At 45.7% G+C, this 20,481-nt stretch overlaps 1 protein-coding gene across 5 annotated transcripts in view; it reads right to left on the reverse strand.

The window, feature by feature from the left end:
* Nucleotides 1–328: 328 nt before the first annotated feature.
* The window catches only part of Slc14a2 (solute carrier family 14 member 2), a 420,990-nt gene continuing 400,837 nt past the window's right edge, over nt 329–20,481 (reverse strand). For 4 of the 5 annotated variants that reach the window (XM_063231749.1, XM_063231750.1, XM_063231751.1 and 1 more), the window contains 10 exons: nt 16,414–16,536; nt 14,487–14,569; nt 13,360–13,519; nt 12,675–12,864; nt 12,221–12,349; nt 10,871–11,063; nt 8,111–8,258; nt 7,368–7,502; nt 3,702–3,751; nt 329–1,365 (listed from right to left, as the gene is read on the reverse strand). In XM_063231749.1, coding sequence (XP_063087819.1) covers nt 1,165–1,365; nt 3,702–3,751; nt 7,368–7,502; nt 8,111–8,258; nt 10,871–11,063; nt 12,221–12,349; nt 12,675–12,864; nt 13,360–13,519; nt 14,487–14,569; nt 16,414–16,536 — 1,412 coding nt within the window. In that variant the 3' untranslated portion in view covers nt 329–1,164. The remainder of the gene's footprint in view (nt 1,366–3,701; nt 3,752–7,367; nt 7,503–8,110; nt 8,259–10,870; nt 11,064–12,220; nt 12,350–12,674; nt 12,865–13,359; nt 13,520–14,486; nt 14,570–16,413; nt 16,537–20,481) is intronic. The other variant, XM_063231754.1, reaches the window with a different exon arrangement.

Raw genomic sequence — 20,481 nt, forward strand, 5'->3', positions numbered from 1 at the left:
TCTTTTTTTTCCAGTCCTGGGGATTGAATTAAGGGTTTCACCCTGAGCTACATTACCAGCTCTTTATATTTTCTATTTTGAGGCAAGGTCTTAGTAAATAGATAAGTGGCTTGGGCTGGGTTTGAATGTGCGATCCTCCTGCCTCAGCCTGCCAGAGTGCTGGGGTTATAAGTGTGTGCTGTCATGCCTGCCTGCTCCTCTGATAATTTTTTACCCATGCTAATCTCTTTCCAGATACATGCTGGACTGTGGAAAACCTTTCAGGTGGGCAATATATGAATGTGTAGGTGGGAACCATTTTAAGAAAACCCTGATACCAAATGTCAAATCTAAAGAGTTTAATGAGAGTATAATTATGAATGTTATAAAAAGAAAGACATTTGTTTATAATATGATTATAATGCTGAAAAGATCAGTTTTCCCATTATGACATTTGTGAAAACATTTCAGTTATGCAAAGGAGGGCATAGAGTCATTTTTGGTAGATTTTGATCCCTAACCCCAGTCTGGAGATCATCTCTCATGACCCCAAAATAAGAATCCAGAGATAATCAACTCTTTCCTGCCCTTTCTGGAGGTGACACTTCCTTCTGTCACTCAACCCTGGGTAATTTCTTTCTGGTTATGCTGTTAAGCAGGTTACAAGAGACAGAGAAGAACCAACACTTCTGAGGTAGAAGGGACCTAAATCCCACCCTGTCATAAAGAAATTCCTGTCAATAAGAAGTCGAGACTGAGATGGGGGAAGTCTGGCTAAGACTTTTGGGACCTATTAGTGGCAGAGGTGGGTGGGGCCAGTCCTCTTGCCTTCCAGGCTCATGAACATTTCCCAGCACTGTGCTTTGCTATATTAATGAGTGAGATTGCACAAGTATTACCCATTTCTGTCCTTTTCTCCATGACATTTCCTTAGGAATGAAGATTCTTTTGCAGAACAGGAAGAGTTTCTATCATAGGGGGGCTCTCATGGAGCCAGCTATGGGAGTCCAGTCTGAACTAAATTATCTTAGAGAGCTTCCCAAATGCTGATCACACATACATTTCCCTGTGCTTGGGGGCAGAATCACAGAAGATACAGAGGGGAGGTTAGCTGGCCTTTAGCCTGGGGATGCAGACAGCCCGCTGAAGTCTGCATTTACAGTGACATGCTTTGGAAAGGACAACTTAGGAGACATCATAAGCCTGGTATTTTGTGACGGTTGATGCCCTTCTGTTCTTCTCCTGTGACAGGTAGTAGACACGATTGGCCTCTGGGTAGGTGACTTTGCTGAGCGGGAGCTTGTAGATGGCAGGGTTGTTGGTTGTCAGGAGCAGGAAGGTGAGTGCTGAGAGGCAGAAGGGCCAGGTACAGGTTGGTAATCCAAACTGAAGGGAGGGAGGGACACAAGAGAATCCTCAGTTACTTCAGATGCTAGTGCCTGTTTAGCCCTTACCGATCACCTAAAGTCATGCACTGTGGGCATTGATAAAGATAAGGCCTAACTGAAATCAGTATAGAATCATGCTAGTTGTGGTTAGTCTGTGCTGTAACAGATGAGCACATAACTGTTCAGAATGCAGCCACTGAAGAGCCAGTAAGATTCCTACACCTTTATGTGTGTCTTGGGGAATCCGGGCTGGCCACACTTCTGATTCCAGAAGTATGGCCATTCCATATCTTTTCCCAAAAGCGCCCACTGGAGGAGTGTTTTTGGAAGCCGTTTCATAGCTCCAGACTTTTTTCTTGGTCACAGTTCATTCTGCTAATTTGGACTAAAGGCACAAAGACTGTATCCATAGAGTTCCTGGACTGTAAGGTCTGAAGAACCATCAATGAGAGTGGCCGTGTTCACAGAGAGACACCGGGAAACGAGCCGATGTGTGCAGAGAGGCAGAGGACTGGCATCTTTGCCCCAGGCAGCTGGAAGTAAAGAGCAGCTGCTTCTCTTCTCAAGCATCTCTTTCTTATGATGTTAACTTGTTTTTTAATCTTTGAGATGCGTGGAGACATTTTAGTATTCTTCCTCTTCATTTGAGAGGGGTTTTGTGGAGGCCTTACACTCAAAAGAGCCCCAAATTTAACTATGAGGCAGATCAAATGCCCCCTCTACCTAACACACTATTTTATTGTGAAGTGTAAAACCTTAGATAATACCAGGGAGTAATGATGCTGGTCAGATGAACGGCCAGAGATGGCTCTGTAAGATGGCACTTGGGGGAAGACTGAGGACAGTGCTCTAAGGAATTCCCATGAGTGATGTGAGCCACTCAATGGATCTTTCCAGTGTCCTGCTAAGACTGCGTGAAGTGTTTCAGAAAGCATTCCCCGAAGTCCCACAGAAGAAATATGGGAGTTCCACAGAAGTATGTTCAAATCTCGGCACTCATCACCTTATTAAAATCATTTACTCTTTAGAGACCTCGTTTCTTACTAGCAAACCAGGAATAACAATATTCACTCAAAAACTTGATGCTTAGTGAATACAAAATACTCAGTGAATGTTCTCAGGATGTGGTCATTATTATCAAGCCAATGGCAGCATTTGAGAAGCCTGCAGGCTGCACATACATGTGCCAGTGAGAAAGCAAGAGTGCCCCGAGTTGTGCTGCTAAGGAGGGCTTGGATGGTCTCAGAAATGTAGTTCAACACTTTTCTGTTCTGTTGCTTGGTGAGATGGAAAGTCCATTTAGGTAAATTAGTAGCCTGCACTGTTTTGTATTCATGACAGTGGTCAGCATAGTGCCTTAAACATAAAAGTCACACGAAAGTAATTTGATTTTGTTTTGAAAAATGCTGGAATATAATAATCTTCTGCCTTCTCTAAACTTAGGCTCAGAGACAGCTATGATCAAGAGTAAATTTCCTGTTTCTAACTATTCTACTTCTTTAAGGAAATCACATGACATATATTTCTTGATTGATTGATTGGGGGAATGAATGGGGTCAGAAGAGTTGACAAGGCCTAAAGTGACAACAAGATCCCTAGGCCATGTTGCCTTCTCTTGTCCTTCTCTGTGTTTCTGTTGGTTGGCTGTTCAGTCCCTGCTCTAATATTCCCTGTTGTGGAGGCTCACTGTTAGGGTTTCAATCATTCATTACTTTTTGAGCACTTACTATATTCTACATCAGTTCTAGAGGTGGAGATGAGAACATGATAGGCTGCTGTTCTGGAGGAGCATGTGGACTGAAGTTGGAAGAGGACTGATGAGTACTAGACCGGTCACAATATAGAGCATCAAGGGTCATAGGCGAGTGTGTACAAAATGTGATGGAGCCCAGAGGAGGGACTTAGTCCATTGAAGGAGACAGGATAGTATCAGGAAAAATAATTTTTCTGCTTAGGAAATATCTTCCTAAATCCAAACTACCCCATTCCCACTAGAGGAGGAGCATGGATTTGTGAGTACAATCACGGGATCAATAGGGCTTTCCCTGGCTGTTCATATAAGGTTTGCTTGTCTAAGAGTTTGAATTTACAAGATAATGTTCTTCAAATTGTTCTTCTAGAAAAATCTCCACTGGCCATTGGCAGTGGATCTGATTGACTCCCAGATACCATTTAAACTTTGGAGATGAGCTCCTTCTGTCAGCAGAGCTGAGGTGTGCAATGTGATTTGCAACAAGGAGTGTGAGTTGGGAAAGACTCCAGGAGGAGGAGTTTTACACAGGGCTGGGGAAGCCAAAGGGGCTTGTGAACACATTTGTACCCCTGTTGACTCACCACGGACAGCATGTTGGCCAGAGCAGAGCCCAGGTAGGCTGCAAACAGGGCTGGAAAGAGAACCAACAATAAATAGTCCAGTAACTACTTAACAGTCTCTCAAGCTTTGTTTATGTATTCTCTCTTCATTAATTTTATGCTACAATACTATCAAATTTTTAAAAAAAAAAGAGTTACGTTTCTATTGCTTGGCACCGTCAGCAGTATTAAATTCCATCCGAATTCAGGTACAGCTAAAACAGCAGATGAACTTTGTTAAAAAGGGCCAGAATTTAGCTGTTACAGGTCTCTTGGGTCTCACCACCTTGCATTCCAGTAAAGGAACATTTAACAGCATAAACCATAAATGAAAATTTTACTATACAGCAAAGGCAAGTGAGTCCCAGAACTCCCTGCTGGAATATTTCATCACAAAGTATTAACATAATATGGGTTTCCAGGGAGCAGCAGCACTCTGTAAGCTCCAGGGAAACCAAATATGCCCACTGCCTTGTCTTCTAGGCTCTGTGGAGTGGGCAGGGCTGAGCTGATCCCTGGGAATTGCCAAACGCTGGCAAGAGGGGAAAAGCAATGAAATGGGTCAATGTAATTGGGTCTCTTTTCTGAACCCTTAATTTCTCAGCAGCAAGCAACCCAATTGTCCCTAGGCTATTAACAACAGCTCACCTTTATTAGAGAGCTGCTGTGTGCCCAGCTAGCAGCTGTGCCAACCATATCCTTCGGCATTCCTATAGTGTAAGCACCATACTGCTTTTATTTCATAGATGAGAAAATAGGCTCAGAGGGGCTAAATGCAGCGACTGTTCTGCCTGTCTCTGAGTTAGACAAGCCCCTCTTACCCTAGAGGTAGGAAGGGGAGAAGAGGTTAAAGGATGAATGATATCAGTGGGACATGGGGCAGCCAACAGTTTCATGGGTCCCACCAGCCAGCTGATCTCTCTCCAAGGGACCACGAGCCTGTGCCATCCTTTGTGTCAGCTGCATCCTCATTTATTAGTATGCATTGTGTGATTGTGGGTCACAAGGTCAACTTCCCCTGGGGATGCCTCGGGTGTCAGGCATTGTTTCCATGCTTTCATGAATTACTGGATTTGATCCTAACAGTAGTACTATGCAGTGGACACTTGGTATCAGGCACTGAGAGTTCAAGTGACTTGCCAAGGTTTACATGGGTGACAAGTGGCAGAGCTCCAGCAGTCTGGTTCCAGGAGCGGGCTCTTAACCACAGTGTACTTTAACCTCTTTTTTAACTTCCCAGAGTTGAGGTTTGAAAGGGGGTGGATAAACACCACTAGTCCCCAGAATACAGGGGAACCAGGGGACGGCTTGAGGGCGTCTCAGGGGCTGGCCTGTGAAGAATGGAGGCTCCTGGAGTGGTCTGGGCTGAGCCCAATTCCATCCAATTCATCCTTTATCCTAGGGTCCAGAGGCAAAAGATTTATTCTCATGCCCCCTGACCCCACTATTATTTTATCAGATTTGATCTGTAACCAACAGGAAATCTTTGAAAATCTCTGTGTTCTAATGTGATTGCAAGGCCTGCAGAATGAGGAGAGAGGCAAGATGACAGAAGAGCCACGAACAGGAGGAACAGCCTGTCCGGACTTCAGGGAAAGCCATCTGTTCTGGAGGACACACAAGGCAGGAAGAAATCTTCTTTCTCACTGGCCTGTCTGTTGCTAGCTGTGTGACTGTGGAATGGGCTGACAGTTCTGGACTCCAGGGAAAGCACTGGCTTCAGGAAGGAGCATGAGGTCTTACTAAGAGCAAAGGCTTCTACAGCCTGATGTGCTTACAGGTCGGCCTTTGGGCAGTTTGATTTTCGCTCCCTTCAACCTCAGTTTCCCATCTGTGAAATAGGAAACTGTGTAGGTTGCAACGGGTATTAAATGAGAGGCCATGTACCAAGCTCACAGCATGACACCATTGACAACCTTTGATGTGCGGTTATGCTGTGCATTGTAGGGCATTTCATGGGACCTCCAACCTCTCCTCACCAGACTCCCACAAAACTTCTTCCCTAGGTGTGGGAAATAAAAATTTGAAATACACTGCTGAAAGTCCCTGAGAAAGGAAGAAATTATCCTGGTTTAGAACCCCCTGAGTAAGTTCTGCCATGGGTGGCTGGGTTATTTAACTTCTCTGATAAAGATGAACTAGGGGAGGTGAGGGAGGCAGCTGAGATACACAGTTTAAGGGACTCTCATCTCAACAGCAGGGACACGTCAGAGTCATCGCCTGACTCTGACAGCCCTGACGGTGAAATCCCCCTTAAATTTTGCATCTGAGTTGGGTAACTTGTCTCACCCTAGTCCTGGCCCTCTTTTGTGACATATATTTTTCTCTTTCTCAAAGTGCAATAAAAATATCGCTATGGTTTTGGATTTGAAGTATCTTCCGAAACTCATGTGTTAAAGGCTTGGTTGCCAGTTAATGGCTTTAAGGAAGCAAAAGAATAACAAGGGGTCCTAACAAGGAGTCAGGTGAATTAATCCTTTGATGAGGTCATATTCTGATGGCCTTGTGATGGTGATGAGAGCAGGAGGTGGGCCGAGTTGAAGGGTGTGGGACGTGGGTATAACCTTGGGGAACACACCTGATGCCTGATACCCTGAGAGCAATCCTCTCGGGCTGCTTCCTGCTTTCTGTGTCCTGTCTGCTACGAGGTGAGCACCTTTCCCCTGCCATGCCCTTCCGCCATGGTTCTGCCTTGCCACAGGCCTTATTCGATGGAGCCAGGTGACCATGGACTAAAACCTCTGAAACTCTGAACCCAGACAACTCTTTCCTTCACTTCTAGTTTAAAGTTTATTTTTTCCATGTTTGTAGTGACTGTCATAAAATTGAAAAATATCTACAGATTACCTTAAGAATATAATATATGGCCGTATCAGATCCAGAACGTATTCCCTAGCAAAGAATTAATTGGGAAATTTTTTTTTTTGTCTTTTTCCTTTTTATCGGTACCAGGGACCAAACTCGTGACTGCCTGCTTGCAAGACAGGCGCTTATGCTGCTGAGCTAAATCCCCAGCTCCGAGAAAATTTTTTACTGTAAATAATTTTTTAAAAAGTTATGTAGATAATGTTTTAGAGTCTGTGGTGCTGAAGTGGAATTTCTGTTTTAAATATCTTGGTTAAAAGGAGTTTTACTTGGTTTTCATTTATATTGACATTTAGAAATGAAGGATATTCAAAGGGTTAAATTATATAATTGTGCCAAATTTTAAAAAATCAATCTAATATCCTAGGATTCTGAACAAAAGTGTACCCAAGAGGAATCACCGGAAGGGCCTTATGGTCAGGGTTTGGATGTCTGAGCTTTATCAGTGTGTAGGGTACATGTTGTCTAATTCCGTATTCAGCGTGGATTGCCTCAGAGTTGCTCTGTACACTCCAATCACCCCCAGGAAAGCAGCCATCACAGAGACAGCCATGAGAAACCGCTGCCACCTAAAGAAATCTCCATGGGGTGGGACATTGCGTACACAGTGAAGACAGTTCACAAAATAACCCCTGAGGAGAGTTCTAACTACAAGCCCTTCCATACAATGAATAATTTCTCCCATTTATCTTTTTGGGGGCACGATTGTCCTAGGAGTTTTCTTTGTGGGGACAGTTGCAGGCCTCTTTGGGGCTTCACAGGGCACTGTGGAACAGCACCTACCGCAGGCGATGGCCAGGAGGTGCGTCTGCCAGGTGATGACGTAGAACATGCCTCCGATGGCGATGCACGCCAGGGTGCTGTTGAAGCCACACAGGCCGAAGTAGATGGAGTCAAAGGGCGTGGCGATGCTGAGAGCTGGGGGACAGGCAGGTGTCAGTGGTGAGTACAAGGTCTTACAGGGCTCATATGGTTGCTGAAACACCTACCATAGGCCTCAAAGCCCAGAATAAGCTTTCTCCAAGCTACTTATAAAAAAGAGGGCTCCTGATTTTATATAGTGGAAATACATCTAACGGGAACAGATTGTCACAGAGTCATCTGAATACTAATGGCTAAGCAGTTATGGAGTTGAAAAGAAATAGTCCAGAAGATGTCCCTCCCTCCCTTACACACACACACACACACACACACACACACACACACACACACACAGAGTTCTTCGGAGAACCAATCCTTGTCACTGGAAAGGATACTTAAAATATAAATACATCTGGAACTAAGCTTAAGCAAACCTTGGATTTATATAAATGTGCAAATGCCAAAGTCTTTCTTGAGGACAGCTGTAGTTCAGAGCAGCATGACTATATCAGCACCAAAAGTGGAGAATCGGGTGCCATGGGAGGAGGGAGAGTTTCAGGGACTTTGCAGGTGCAGCATTGAAGACATACTTCCTTGTTTTCTTTGGAGTTGGCCAGGCACTACATCCCTTCAGCCCATTAATAAGGAAAAGCGATGACACAGACCTGCTAACATCCCTACGGTGGATCCAATTGCTGCGTGCAAGCAAATCAGAGGTGAAGATATGAACAGAGCTACGAGGAAAATGCCTCCGGTCCAGGGATTATCGCAGCTGTACACTTGACCGACTCCGACAGGGATGGCCCTCAAAAGCTGCAGGTACGACAGGGTCACATGCTTGTTAGGAAGGCAAAAGAGACCGTTTGAACTTTAGCCCCCAAAATTCGGTGCCAAACCCTCCACACAATACTTTGCCACAGATTTTGAAGACATTTCTGTTAAAGTTTGCTAACTGGAAAAGAAATAGGTGCTTCTCATTTTATTAGAGCTCTTAGTGAGGTGAAGATACCGAGTTTTCCTTATCTGTAGATATGAGTGAGAGGCACTTACCCCCCAGAGGAGAAACTGAAAACTTGTCCCATTAGGGCTGCTTTTCATGAGAGCAGTAAAACATTTTCAGCCAAAACTCTCATATGATACAAAGAAAAAGAGACAGAGAGTGGTTAAATATGAGAGGGACAAATGGGTCTCATGTATTTCCAAGTACAGCAAGTCTGGGTATGGCGACGCCCATCTTGTCTGGCAAGCAGCTGGACCTGGATCCCAGGAAGGGGCTGGAGGAGGCAGTGTGGCCAGCACCTGCTCTTTTGCTGATAAACCTGGAGGTCTCCTGCCTGCCTCAGTCCTCTGTGGATCTCAGGCTTCTGTGGAGACTGGGAGCACAGAGCATTTGAGGTACTCTGATATTTTGTGGTCACTGGCACATGGAAATGGGGAAAAGCCCCATGTTGTGGGCTAATAGCCACTGGGACTGGGTCCTGAATCTCAGAGGGTTTGTTGAAGGGCCCTTGAGCCTTTGGGAGTATGTGCTCCAGGGATATGGCTGTGGGCCCTGTTGACATGCACTGGCTTCATCTCTCCTTGGGCCAGTACCGGGGTGAGTTGTGTAAACCATGGCTACAGTCTGAGGTCTCTGGAAGGAGTCTGTTCCTGGGGGGAGCTGTCAGGAATGGAGAACCTGCAGCTCAGGGCTGAATCTCCCAGGGAGAATGTACACAGGCCCATGGGGTAACCCTTTGGCTCAGGCTTCCGTTACCCAGGACAGAGAACAGCATAGTGGTTTGGCCTGCTCATGCAGGTGGAGCGGACAGATATGAGCTTCACACAGGGAGTGGTGCTGGTGACTTCATCTCTCCCTGGTTGCATCTGGGGCATCTCCATGGGTGACAAGAACGAAGGTGCCTGTGGGTGGGGACTCAGTGTTTTGGGGAGTTGGAGAATTTCTCTCTTTTATTCACCACATACTTTTTAGGGGCTCACAGCTCTGACTCCAATTGTCACAAATACACAAATGTACAAATCATCATCCAATCTGTTCAACTGGCCAGACAGTTATTTCTTAAAGAAGAACTACCAAAAACTGGAACTCCTCTACTACTAAACTTTGGAATGCTAAAGTGTTTATTTAGTTTTTCATTTCTACCTATAGAATTCTAAAACAGTTTTTGCAATTGCAAAGGTGGCATGAAGAATGTAATATCTTAAACTTGCAATTTCTAACACTTGCTCATGGCACATCAATGACAGAATTTTGCCTCCAAAATGTGTCGACCGGGTTAACACCAGGAATGGGAAGTCTGAGTTGCTGAATCACCAGCATGTACCTCTTCTCACCTCTGGCCCATGAGTGTCCTTGTGTATACAAAAGGATCACAAAGGATGGGGCCAACACAAGCACTTTCTTTCCTAATGGTGGTGCTTCTTCCTGCAAATGCAAAGCTCTTTCAATCACACAGTGGGATGCTAAGAGACACTAGGCTCCGAATTTCTGGAAGTTCCTTCTCCAATCCTGGGCAGGTCTGTGGTGATAAAGTGAGGGAGAGAGAGGCTCAGAGCACTTGTGCCTGGTTTGATAGCCAGGCTGACGGGTAGAGCGTCCATAGTGATCTAATGCTTTCAGGGTCTTCTTATTCATTATCTTGGCAGACTTCCAGAGGTCAGCATTATATTCGGGATACTTGTTAATAAAAGACACATCTTGTTAGGTTGGGCACGGTGGCCCCTGCCTGCAGTCGGAGCACTCTGGCAAGCTGAGGCAAAGAGCTCAAGTTGCAGCCCAGCCTGGACAACTTGGTGATTTAGCCAGACCCTGTCTCAAAAGTGAATATAAAATAGAGCTGGGGTACGTCTCACTGTGAGGGCTCTGGGTTAGCTCCCCAGTGCTTTAAGAATAAAACAGACAAATGAACACCATGAGAAGCTCTGTCCTACATATGTATCTCATAGTGGAGGAGCGCAGGGGCTTTAAAACATGAGTGAGCCTTAGAGAGTGACTGGAATACACCATGGAGGCTGTGACAGTGACTTCTGAAGCCAAAAATGGTAACATAAATGAAAAAGAACATACAGATCACTAAAACTGGAACACAGTATTCAAGAAAAAAGCGAAGAACCCAGACCAGGAGTCTGGGAGCTGGATTTTGCTCCTCACTAGATCACCTCTGGCCCACGAATGTCCTTGCGTATACTTCAGGTGGGTCTCAGCCTGGCCTGATCCTCCTTCTCCGTGTCGTAACAGAGCAGGACCAGAAATAGCCCTTTTGCTTCTCTCAAGGAGGCAAGGATGGGAGCTCATGACATATTGTGGAGACACCTTGGACTATGTCACTGTTAAAATCACCACCTTCTGGTGCGCAGAAGTAAATGCCAATTAACAGTGACTTTGTGCAGACACCGCCCTTCCTTCCTCTTCCCGTGACACCTACCAAGGGCACTTGGATCTCTGACCAGGTGATATTGGGCACAGAGGATGTAGGCTGCAGCAGCGTCGTGGGGAAGAAGAGGTTGTAGTGACCCGTGGCTGCCAGGAACAGCGTCACGGCGATGTTGAAGGGCAGAGTGAAGACTGGCAGGTCCCACTTGCTGAAGATGGTGCTCAGGGCGCTGGAGAGGATGGGGCTGAGGGCAGAATCAGCAGAGAGGTTGGCAGGCAGGCACAGGATGGCGCAGCACTGGGGGCCCTGCACCTTCTCTGCCACCTCCACCCCCTCCACTTGACTGGTGGCCTCCTATCTGCACAGGGCACAGAGACAGGGTGGGTACTCATGCTTAGCTTCAGCAGGAAGACTGTCCGGGAGACATTTTAAGACCAGGAGCTTTGGAACCCCCACAAGTCTCACTGAACTTCATCCTCAGGCAGGAGGAGAGAGGACAGGACCAGGGACAGAGGGGAGGGAGTCATTCAGTTACTAAACTAATGCATTTTGAGTGCCCAGGCCCACTACACCCTTGGTCATAGTGCCCTGTGTTTTTTGAAGTGAGGGAGGATGTTGGTACCCCGAGGTACCCGGTTCTGGCCCTCAGCCCACCCTGGGAAGTTGTGATTTACATCTAAAATGTCCCCATAAAACTCACATATTTGGAAGGTGCTTGTATCAAGGGGGCCCTCTACTCACCCGTGGATTAATTCATAGATGATTTGATATTAGGAGATGGGGCCCAGTTAGAAGTAGCTCACAGGGTGCAGCCTGGAAAGGTGCTCTTCCCCCTGGTTCCTCTCTGTCCCTCTGGGCTCTGCTTGCTATTGGGTAGGAAGCTTTCCTCCACCATGCCCTGCCACCATACTGCTTCTGCCTCGGATTAAGCTGCCCGTGGACTGAATTCCCTAAGACTATGAGACAAATTAAACTTCTCCTTTAAGATGTGGATGTTGGGTACTTTGAGAAGTGGGACTTCTGACTAGTACAGACACTGTCTCCATCTGGGCAGGGGGTCCCAGGCCTGGAGTAAAGGGAGGAGATTTCCAGAAACTGACAGGATCCTGTCCCACGGATCTTAACCTACCCAGGCCTCAGTTTGTTTCTTTGTGTTCTGCCAGGGTAAGGCCAAAAACCCTTTTAGATCTTCAAAGAAAAAGAAAAAAAGGACAGTAGCTAATGCGATTCAGTGCATAGGTGTCCTAGCATAGTATAGTGTTAGTAATTATCTCCAGTGGATATTTCTAACATGTGAGCCAAACAAATGCTACTTTAAAACAGTACATAGACTGGCAGGCCCAGGCCTAGGACATGAAGGACAGTGGCTTTGACCTGAACTCACCTCCGAAGCAAACTTACCAAGACATGGACATGAGGATGACTGGGAGCAGAAGCCACCAGTAGTAGTTGCCCTTGTCTGAGAACACAGCCATCAGCAGCCCCACGAGGACCCCATTGTAGCCATGGAGTCCCGCTGCAATGGCTGACCTGGGGGACAAGGAAGCGGGTGATGAGGTGGGGCTTCTCCACGCCCTTTTAAATTTTCCTTCAGAGTCAGATTTTTCTCCCCTGGAGTCTGACTGTACACCTTCAAACAGCCAAGGTTCTGGGAGAGGGAAGGAAAGACTCAGACCTCCTGCCCGTCGCATTTCTCTAGACAGTGTGTCTGTTAAAAAATGATCAAGGAATAGTGACTCTTGGTTCCCTGTGACTTGTTTTGAGCGTTTCTGAGCTGAAAGAGGGTGCAAAAGGTAAGAATGGTCTCCTTAAGAAATGACCCCTTATCCTCATGCTTCGACCTTTGGGGACTTACTTGTCCTGGCTCAGGAAAACTGCTGTCAAGGTGGACATGATGGTGCCCAGGCAGCCTGCGATGGCCCACCAGGGGTTCTGGACAAAGAGGCCGATGATGATGAGGATGCCGCTGAGTGGGTTGTTCACAAACATCACCTGAGATGTGCCCCGGAGCACCCAGTCAAGAAACTGGAACACAGGGGACTTGTCTGCAACGGAACAGGCCAGAAAGTCAGCAACTGCTCCGGTGTGGGGTGGCCCTGGGCAAGGCCTGGGGACAGGCGGAGGGTGTGAGAAATCTCCCTGCCAATTCCAACTGGGTTTTTAGGGCCCTGCTGTCGCTCACCACAGAAGAGGGCTGACAAAGAACCTAGAACTGGATTTGATTTTCAGAAAACTTGAACCTTGCTATTAGCCAAGCAGAGTCTTTAGGCAGCCAGTACTAAATGCTTATCTGCAATACCTGGATGGGACATTTGGGACTGAAGGACTTTTGTATTCAAAAACAAGAGCTTGTCACTGGTATATGTGGCTTTTATATCCAAAGAGACTGCTACAGCAGCAGAATTCCTAGCTTCCCAGGAAGACCCTAGAAATAGAGCTCACACTGCTCTATAGAGAACCCTTATTGCAGTGTGTTTCCTTGGGGTGACAGAGGAGATGTTTCTAGGGGTGAGGTCAGGCCTGCCATTGTGGAATGGTACCTTTAAGTCCGTCTGCACACTCCTTCATCTCTCCTGTGATGTAGCTGAGGGCTTGGCTGATCCTCTTCCCCCCAGCAGCCATGGAACTCTGGATCCAAGACATCCTGGGCACAGTGGTTTCCACCTTTATCTCAGAGCTTTCCTCCATGGTGTCCAGATCCTGTCCAGAGATGAGAGATGGGCATCCGTCCTCCACATTCTGTGGCTTTCACACTGAGAAGTCCTGTTCGTGGTCCCTTTAGGACCGAGCTAAGATTTTTATTAGGTATTTTGTTAAACTGCTATTTAGTCATTTGCCTGTTTCTATAGATTAGAGTCTTTTGTTTTATCACTCATTTGATATTGGCAACTGTCATGAGGCACAACAGGATGACATCTTTATACTGATTCTGTAGATGAGCACCCAGACATGCACAGGGTTGTGCTTGCAAAGGTCAGGGTCAAATGATAGAATTAATACATTCAGTCACCTCTCTCTCTCTTTCTATCTCTCTCTCTCTCTCTCTCTCTCTCTCTCTCTCTCTCTCTCTCTGTAATATTGGGGATTCAACTAAGAACAATGCTCATGCTAAGGAAGCACTGCACCACTGAGTTATGTCTACAGCCCCCCCGCCCCCTTTTTAAAATTCACTAAGTTGCCCAGGCTGGCCTTAAATCTGTGGTCCTCCTGTTTCGACTTCTTGAGTCGAAATGCATCCTGGGATTACAGGATGCATTATTGCACTTAGCTTCTAGATTTTTGCGCACACATTATTTCAAAAGTCATTACTTACATTTTTACACTTACATTTTTTTCTAGAAGATACTGTTTTTTCTCTGACATGAATAGCCTTTAAAATTTAACAGTCCGTAAACACAAAGGCATGACACTGAACTTGTAAAGATTCTGTTTTCCAAAACTGACATGATTTATTTCCTAAAGGCTCAGAAGAAACCTGATTATAACTCAAATAACAGGAGTAGGAAAGTTCACACAGTAAACTGTGAGAAACAGACATTTTAATCTCATAATTACATTTCTGAAAATATGAATTCATGAAAAGTTGTCCTCTGTCAGAGCCTCTGGACAGATGTCAGTTTCACCGTCTGATGTGGAAGGTTGCTGTCTGACGGCCCCCTGTACTCACCAGCAGCTCCACAGCGGGCTTCCGGTAAGGATAGGGAAAAGGTTCTTTGGTCTGTCTCTCCTGGCTGTCACCTTTTCCAAACACTAGAGTCAGAAGAGAATCATCAGTTTAGAACCCGTACTTTGGCATCCTAGCTGGCAGGAGTTAGGCTACTTGGTATTTCCCATTTCATTGTGGAGGCAGGGAGGCCTGGAGCCTTGTATGTGACAGTTTCCTGTGCTCACGGGCCCACTTGGGTGTGTATATCATATGGAAACAGGACATTTTACAAAGAACATAGAGTTCCAAGACTCCACTGATGCTTCATTAAGAAGCCCTATATTTTTTAGATAAGGAAACAGTAGCCCAGAGGGGCAGTGATTTGCCTGTGATCCTTGATGATTCTTCTATACCACATGGACAATTTGTAGGGGCACAAAGAAGAAAACTTGGAGTCCTTTGCTGCTAAAAAGATGCTCTTCCTGAGCCATATGGGCTCTGGGTTTGAACTAGGCTACCCTTCTTCTCGGCTGGGTCCCCATCAGGCTATTTGGGATTTGAACTTTTTCCTTGTAATCTTTTTATTTTGTCTTTGAATTTTAAGCATTTTAATACGAACTGCGGGATGGATCGGGACAAGTAATATACATGTAGTTACTTAAACCAGATTTTGTTATGTCCTTTACATCTTTAAAACTCTTGTAATGTAACCACAAACATTTTTTGCTATTATGCATAATTTATTTTCAGGAATGACAGATTTCAATAGTGTTTTGCGTGTTGCGCGAGATCAGGCTCTGACATTTTTGGTCTTGGTGCTCGGGTTCCCTCTGGTGGTCAAATGTGAGAATAGCTGGCTGGGCTTTGCCTACGCTGGATTTATAGACTGAATTGGCTTCTGCCTTGCAACAGAGTTGCTGCCGCAACTCCCATGCGCCTTCCTCTTCTGGGGCTTTACATGGGCTTTATCGTGCCTGCTGCACTCTGTTCCCGCACTCGTGAGAGGTGTTAGGAGGGAGATTATTGACTGTCCAAGGCAAACCACGCTGTCTCCACATCATGGGAGCCAATCAGAGAGAGGCACACTCCTGGGCTTGAGGGGCCCTTGAAGTTAACTGCAATGCCTCTTTGCCGTGTAGGTTTCCCCATAATCAGTCAGGCCTATTTCTGTGACTCAGCTGACTTTTGGTATGAATGATATGAGCTGGAGAAAGAAAGTCACTAACACGTCTTCTGAGAGGCACATGCTGGGAGGAGGCACTAGCCTGGGAATCAGTTGTATCCCTGCAGTGTCTCTGGTCTGCTGTGTGGGTCTGGGTCTGAGGAATTCAGCTCCCTTCTCTGGGGTTGGCTCTCTCTCCTGCCTCTTCATAAGCTGTTTCAGTCTCCAGCTGATGGGGCAGGTCCTCCAGAAGGCTTCCTATTTGCCAGGACCTGACCTCAGCTTCCAAGTGCAAGTTTCTGGCTACCTCATCCGCTCAGCTTTGGCAGCCTTCCCGAACCTCTCCTGGTCTATAGAAGTCCTCTGCACTCTCCTCTCTTTCTCTCTGTGTACCTGTCATTGCCTTGGGAAAGAATTATTCATCTTTAGCTCTCCACATCGATAGTTTTTGAGTCAATGGCAAGCTGGAATCTCATGAAAAGTTCTAAAGGATCCTGATGCCCCTGCAGGCTGCCCCTAAGTGAATTAGGGTCTTTGAGTATGGGATCCAGGTGATTCACACACTCATCCACATGGCCACCCATGTCCACTGCCTAGCCCAGCTTGCTCCCCCATTTAGGCAGGGTGTATCCAGACACAAGGAAGCTGTGACCTTGGCCAGCGGTCAGGCTTGATGAGAATGAATCTGTTCTCATGGGTGTTCCCACCACCCTGTAGGGTAGGTACAGGTCATTGTCTTTGTTTTATCAGAACAAGGAAGCTGGGGACCCATCAGGAAGTGCACACCTTTGCTCCTCCTCCGAACAGATGACCACTCGATGTGGAACACACTCTTGTGTCTGGGGAGCACAGCCTCAGTGCCTTCCTCTGCCTTCTGGCCCACTGTGAGTGGCTGCTCTCCACTGCTGCCTACCAGGGACCAAGAAGAGACAGGTCAGTGTCTACCGGAGAGCCAAGCAGAGCATGAGGAAAAATCATATCCAGAAGCTAGAAAAGAGAGAGCTGTACAGTCTGATGTTTAGGGAGGGACTACATCCATCTTTGTATAAAATACTCAGCTGTTCCACGTCTCCAATTACAACTTCTACCTCCTCTTTCTGTAGGAACCCAAATTCCACCATGAGAGGTGGGTGGGCCAGCCAAAGACCTATGGCACTGTACTGTGGGTAGATCTGAACAGACAGACCCTAAGCTGACCACAGCGAGCACCTTGAGCACCACCTGTAGCAGGGAGTTTGAAAGCCAGCTGCATGTTAGGTGCTTAAAAAAATAGCCTGAGGCTTACTCCAAACCAGTGAGGAAGATTAAAGTTTCCAATGTCTGTGGTATTTAAAAGATGACTCTCATGTGCAGCTCAGGCTTAGAATTATTGGTAGAAATTCTTGCTACTTAATGTTTGATCCTTAGACCAGCATTAGCCTCCTCTGGGAACTTGTTAGAAACGCAAGATTTCAGCCTAACCCCAGACTGATGGAAATCAGAAACTTATATTTCAACAAGTTCCCCAAGGTGAGTTCTGTGCATATTAAAATCTGACAAGTACTTATCTAGGGGGAACTAAGTATCTTGAATACATTTCTTGTGAGCAACCTTCTTCTGTAGCATAGTATTTTCATTTTCCACATTGTGGGGAAGAGATCACCTTTACCATGATGAACAAGATTTCTCAAGTTGTGGTCCTAGAAGGACGATATCATATCCCTTGTGTGGCTTATTAAAGTAGAGTACTTGGTGATCCCTAGGGCACACTTGTCTAACATCAGGGTTCTAGCACACACCAGAGTCAGAGGTCCAGCAGCTGCCTGAAATGGAGGAAAACATTCCCCAGTGTTTTTGCACACTCTCTAGGTGAACTCACTTTGCTTGTCAAACAGTACCTTGAAACAGGTTGGATGGGCGTTATCACCAAAAGATGGGCAATTTAGGCTCAGCATGATTTCTATGGCATTCTACTAACAGTGAGCCATGGGGTTCTCCGTGTCCAATTATTTTTCTGCATCTTTGCTATTCAGAATCTGATGTTCCTAGAATAACTTCATGGTCGTCACCAGGGAACTTGGTAGGAATCTCAGGCTTCAACCCAAAACCACTGAATTAAAATCTGCTTTTTAACAAGATCTCTTGCTGATTCGTGTGAACATCAAAGTTTGAAAAGATTGGCTGGATCACACTGCTTATGTAGAGTCAACTTTATCAAAGCTCAGAATATTATTGGCAGGATCAATATCCTGAGAGTCTGGGTAGGGGGTATGTATGAGCAATGAAATAAGTCTTGTCTGCTTTTTTGGATTGTAAGGGAACAACAACTATGGAGCTTTTCTCAGGCTCAGATGGAGGAACTGCTGCTGTTTTGGACTCCTGTCTGTGGATCAGCACTGAGCCATAACTTCCAAGGCTGGGAAATGTCTGTGAGCACACTGCACTGCAGAGGCACCCGGAATTTTAACTTTCCCCGGGCACTTCTGCAGAATGGGAACCCAGGGCATGTCCTTGCACCATCTGTGTTCTTCCACAGTGCCAACCCCCAGGGCCAGCCAGGGCACTTTGCCCACCCCCACTCCCCGCCAGGCTGGAAGAGCACTTCCGGGGACCATTACGTCTTATTCCTTATAAGTACCTTATAAGTACCTCTTATTCCTTGCCAAGTACCAGTCACCCCAGCTTTCACCTTGGCAGAACTGTATTTTGACCTTAGAGTCATAAACTCAGAACTAGATGTAAGCTTCAAGATCACAGTCTACCTCCTTAAAAAAAATCAACTCACCGAGATACATAGCTTATTAATCATGGCAAACCTAGGAACTGCTTCGGGTCTCTTAACTATCAATTTGCTGCTCTTTCCACTGTACTGTGAAGAACCTTCACAAGTACAAGGAAGTACAAGAAAGAGGCTTTTTTAAAAAAGCATGGGACCTGGTCCTAGATATTGGAGGCCACAACAAATGCCATTTACTTCATATATACAAAGAGGGTGCTTTGGTTTAAGTCATCAAGGAAACATTTAACTAGAACTTTTGGTAATGCAAAAAAGGAAAATTTCTGATTGTTGAGACACCCTAGAGGTTTTTTTTTTTTTTTTTAAACTGTATTAGCTATAGAAACAGAGATAGAGAGATCTGTGTGTGCTGATGAGGTCTCAGTGAGGAAGCGGGAGATTACTGGCTGAGACTGAGCCCATCCATCCGTCAGGGCTTAAGGATGGCTACAGAAAGCCATCAGCCTCTGTTCTACTGTTCTGCATATCTAACAGCCCAGATCCTGTGCCTCTCATAGCCCAGGAAAGTGAGGCAGGACTATGTATTTCTATGCATCCACAGATCAATGACCCACCACAAAAACCAAAAATAAGAATCACATTTCTCACATGAGCAATACTAGAATGCTGGGCTACAGACCAGCCAGAGAAGGCCACAGCCTTCAAGCTGTGCTAGTGGAAAGTTGAGAATGAGAGATGGGAACACGTCTTATAAGAGGATTGGAGATAAAATAACCAACTTCCCAAGGCTGTGGAAAATCTTGGAATGAAGGTGGTAGTAATTTACTACTGGCCTCTGGGACAAATTCTCAAGACTTTCATAAAAGATAAAGGCAACTTTAAGAATATTATGAGCATGTCTATCAAATGTTCTAGAAATGAGCTATACTGTGGATGTGTGGGAAAGAAAGAAAACAATAACACTGGCTGGGAACTAGAAGTCACTAATTGTTGCCTGATCTTTTGCAAGTCATGTAATCTCATTGAGCATTTCTTCAATAGCAGGCATGAAATTCTCCCGGGGAGAAATTTACAGACTCTGTAGGGCCGACCTTGCAAACCCAACCTGTAGATGATGACAGCATCTCAGAGGGATACCTGCCACTTCTTTCTTGTGTTGTAATAAAATGAGATAATGCTTGCAAAATGCTCTGGAAAGTAATTTTGCAGTGCTCACACATCAGGTACCTCCTTAGGGAGAACACTTCCATCTGATGGTTCCAGGCCCCTCTGCTCCAGGCAGGTTGGCTCTTTATCCTTAGGGGACACCTGGTATTTTACACTTATCTGCATTGACTCTCACCCAGCTGAGAGTTAATTATGTGTTTTCGACTGGTGAAATTTTTGACAGCCAGGAGTACACTAATTTCTCTTGACACTCCCAGCGTCTATCATGTGTCTGGTACACGTAGACACTCAGAAGAGTTTGTTGAATAAATTAACGAAGGGTGGATTGTCCTACAAATTTCAATTTCCAAATGGTGTAACAAAGAAAGTCAAATAATATGTCTTAAGGTAAATGTTAAATACTTGATAAATACTGAAATAGAAGTAAGGAGCTTTCATAGGTGTTTGCAAATTGTAGCTGAGTTTTGTAGGGTTTTGGAAGCTGCAAAGTGAGCGCTGATTATTTCAAGCATTACTTGGATAAAACAGTGGAAGTTTGTAGATGGTGGTAAAAAGGTTGGCCATCTATGACCACCAATCAGGAACTCAGAAGTTCTATAACAGTGGCTGGAATAACAGCTGATGAGAGAGGAGAAAACAGGCTATTGAAGATAGAGGTGTGGCTTGATGATTTGTTTTGGTACCAGATGTTATTTTGATCAATTTCACCTGGCCATAGATCCCAAAGCTGCTTGGAGATGGGGTTGGCCTCCATAGCCCAAGAGTATTTGCAGTAAGTACTCAGTAAGTGCCTTTATTTGTCTCTTGCAATATCAGACACACACAGAAAATAGAACTTGTGTGGCCTGGTGCAGTAAACAGATGCTGGGCCCAGGGACTCTGGTTACCATGGGTCCCACCTGGGTGCCTGGACTGCCAAGGGCATTGCCGTCTTGGTACAGCTCGGTGTGTTCTGTGATACACAGTTAGAA

Source organism: Cavia porcellus, unplaced genomic scaffold (assembly GCF_034190915.1).
Source record: "Cavia porcellus strain 051 isolate PalLab524CR breed Dunkin Hartley unplaced genomic scaffold, mCavPor4.1 scaffold_20, whole genome shotgun sequence".
Taxonomy (NCBI): Eukaryota; Metazoa; Chordata; class Mammalia; order Rodentia; family Caviidae; genus Cavia; species Cavia porcellus.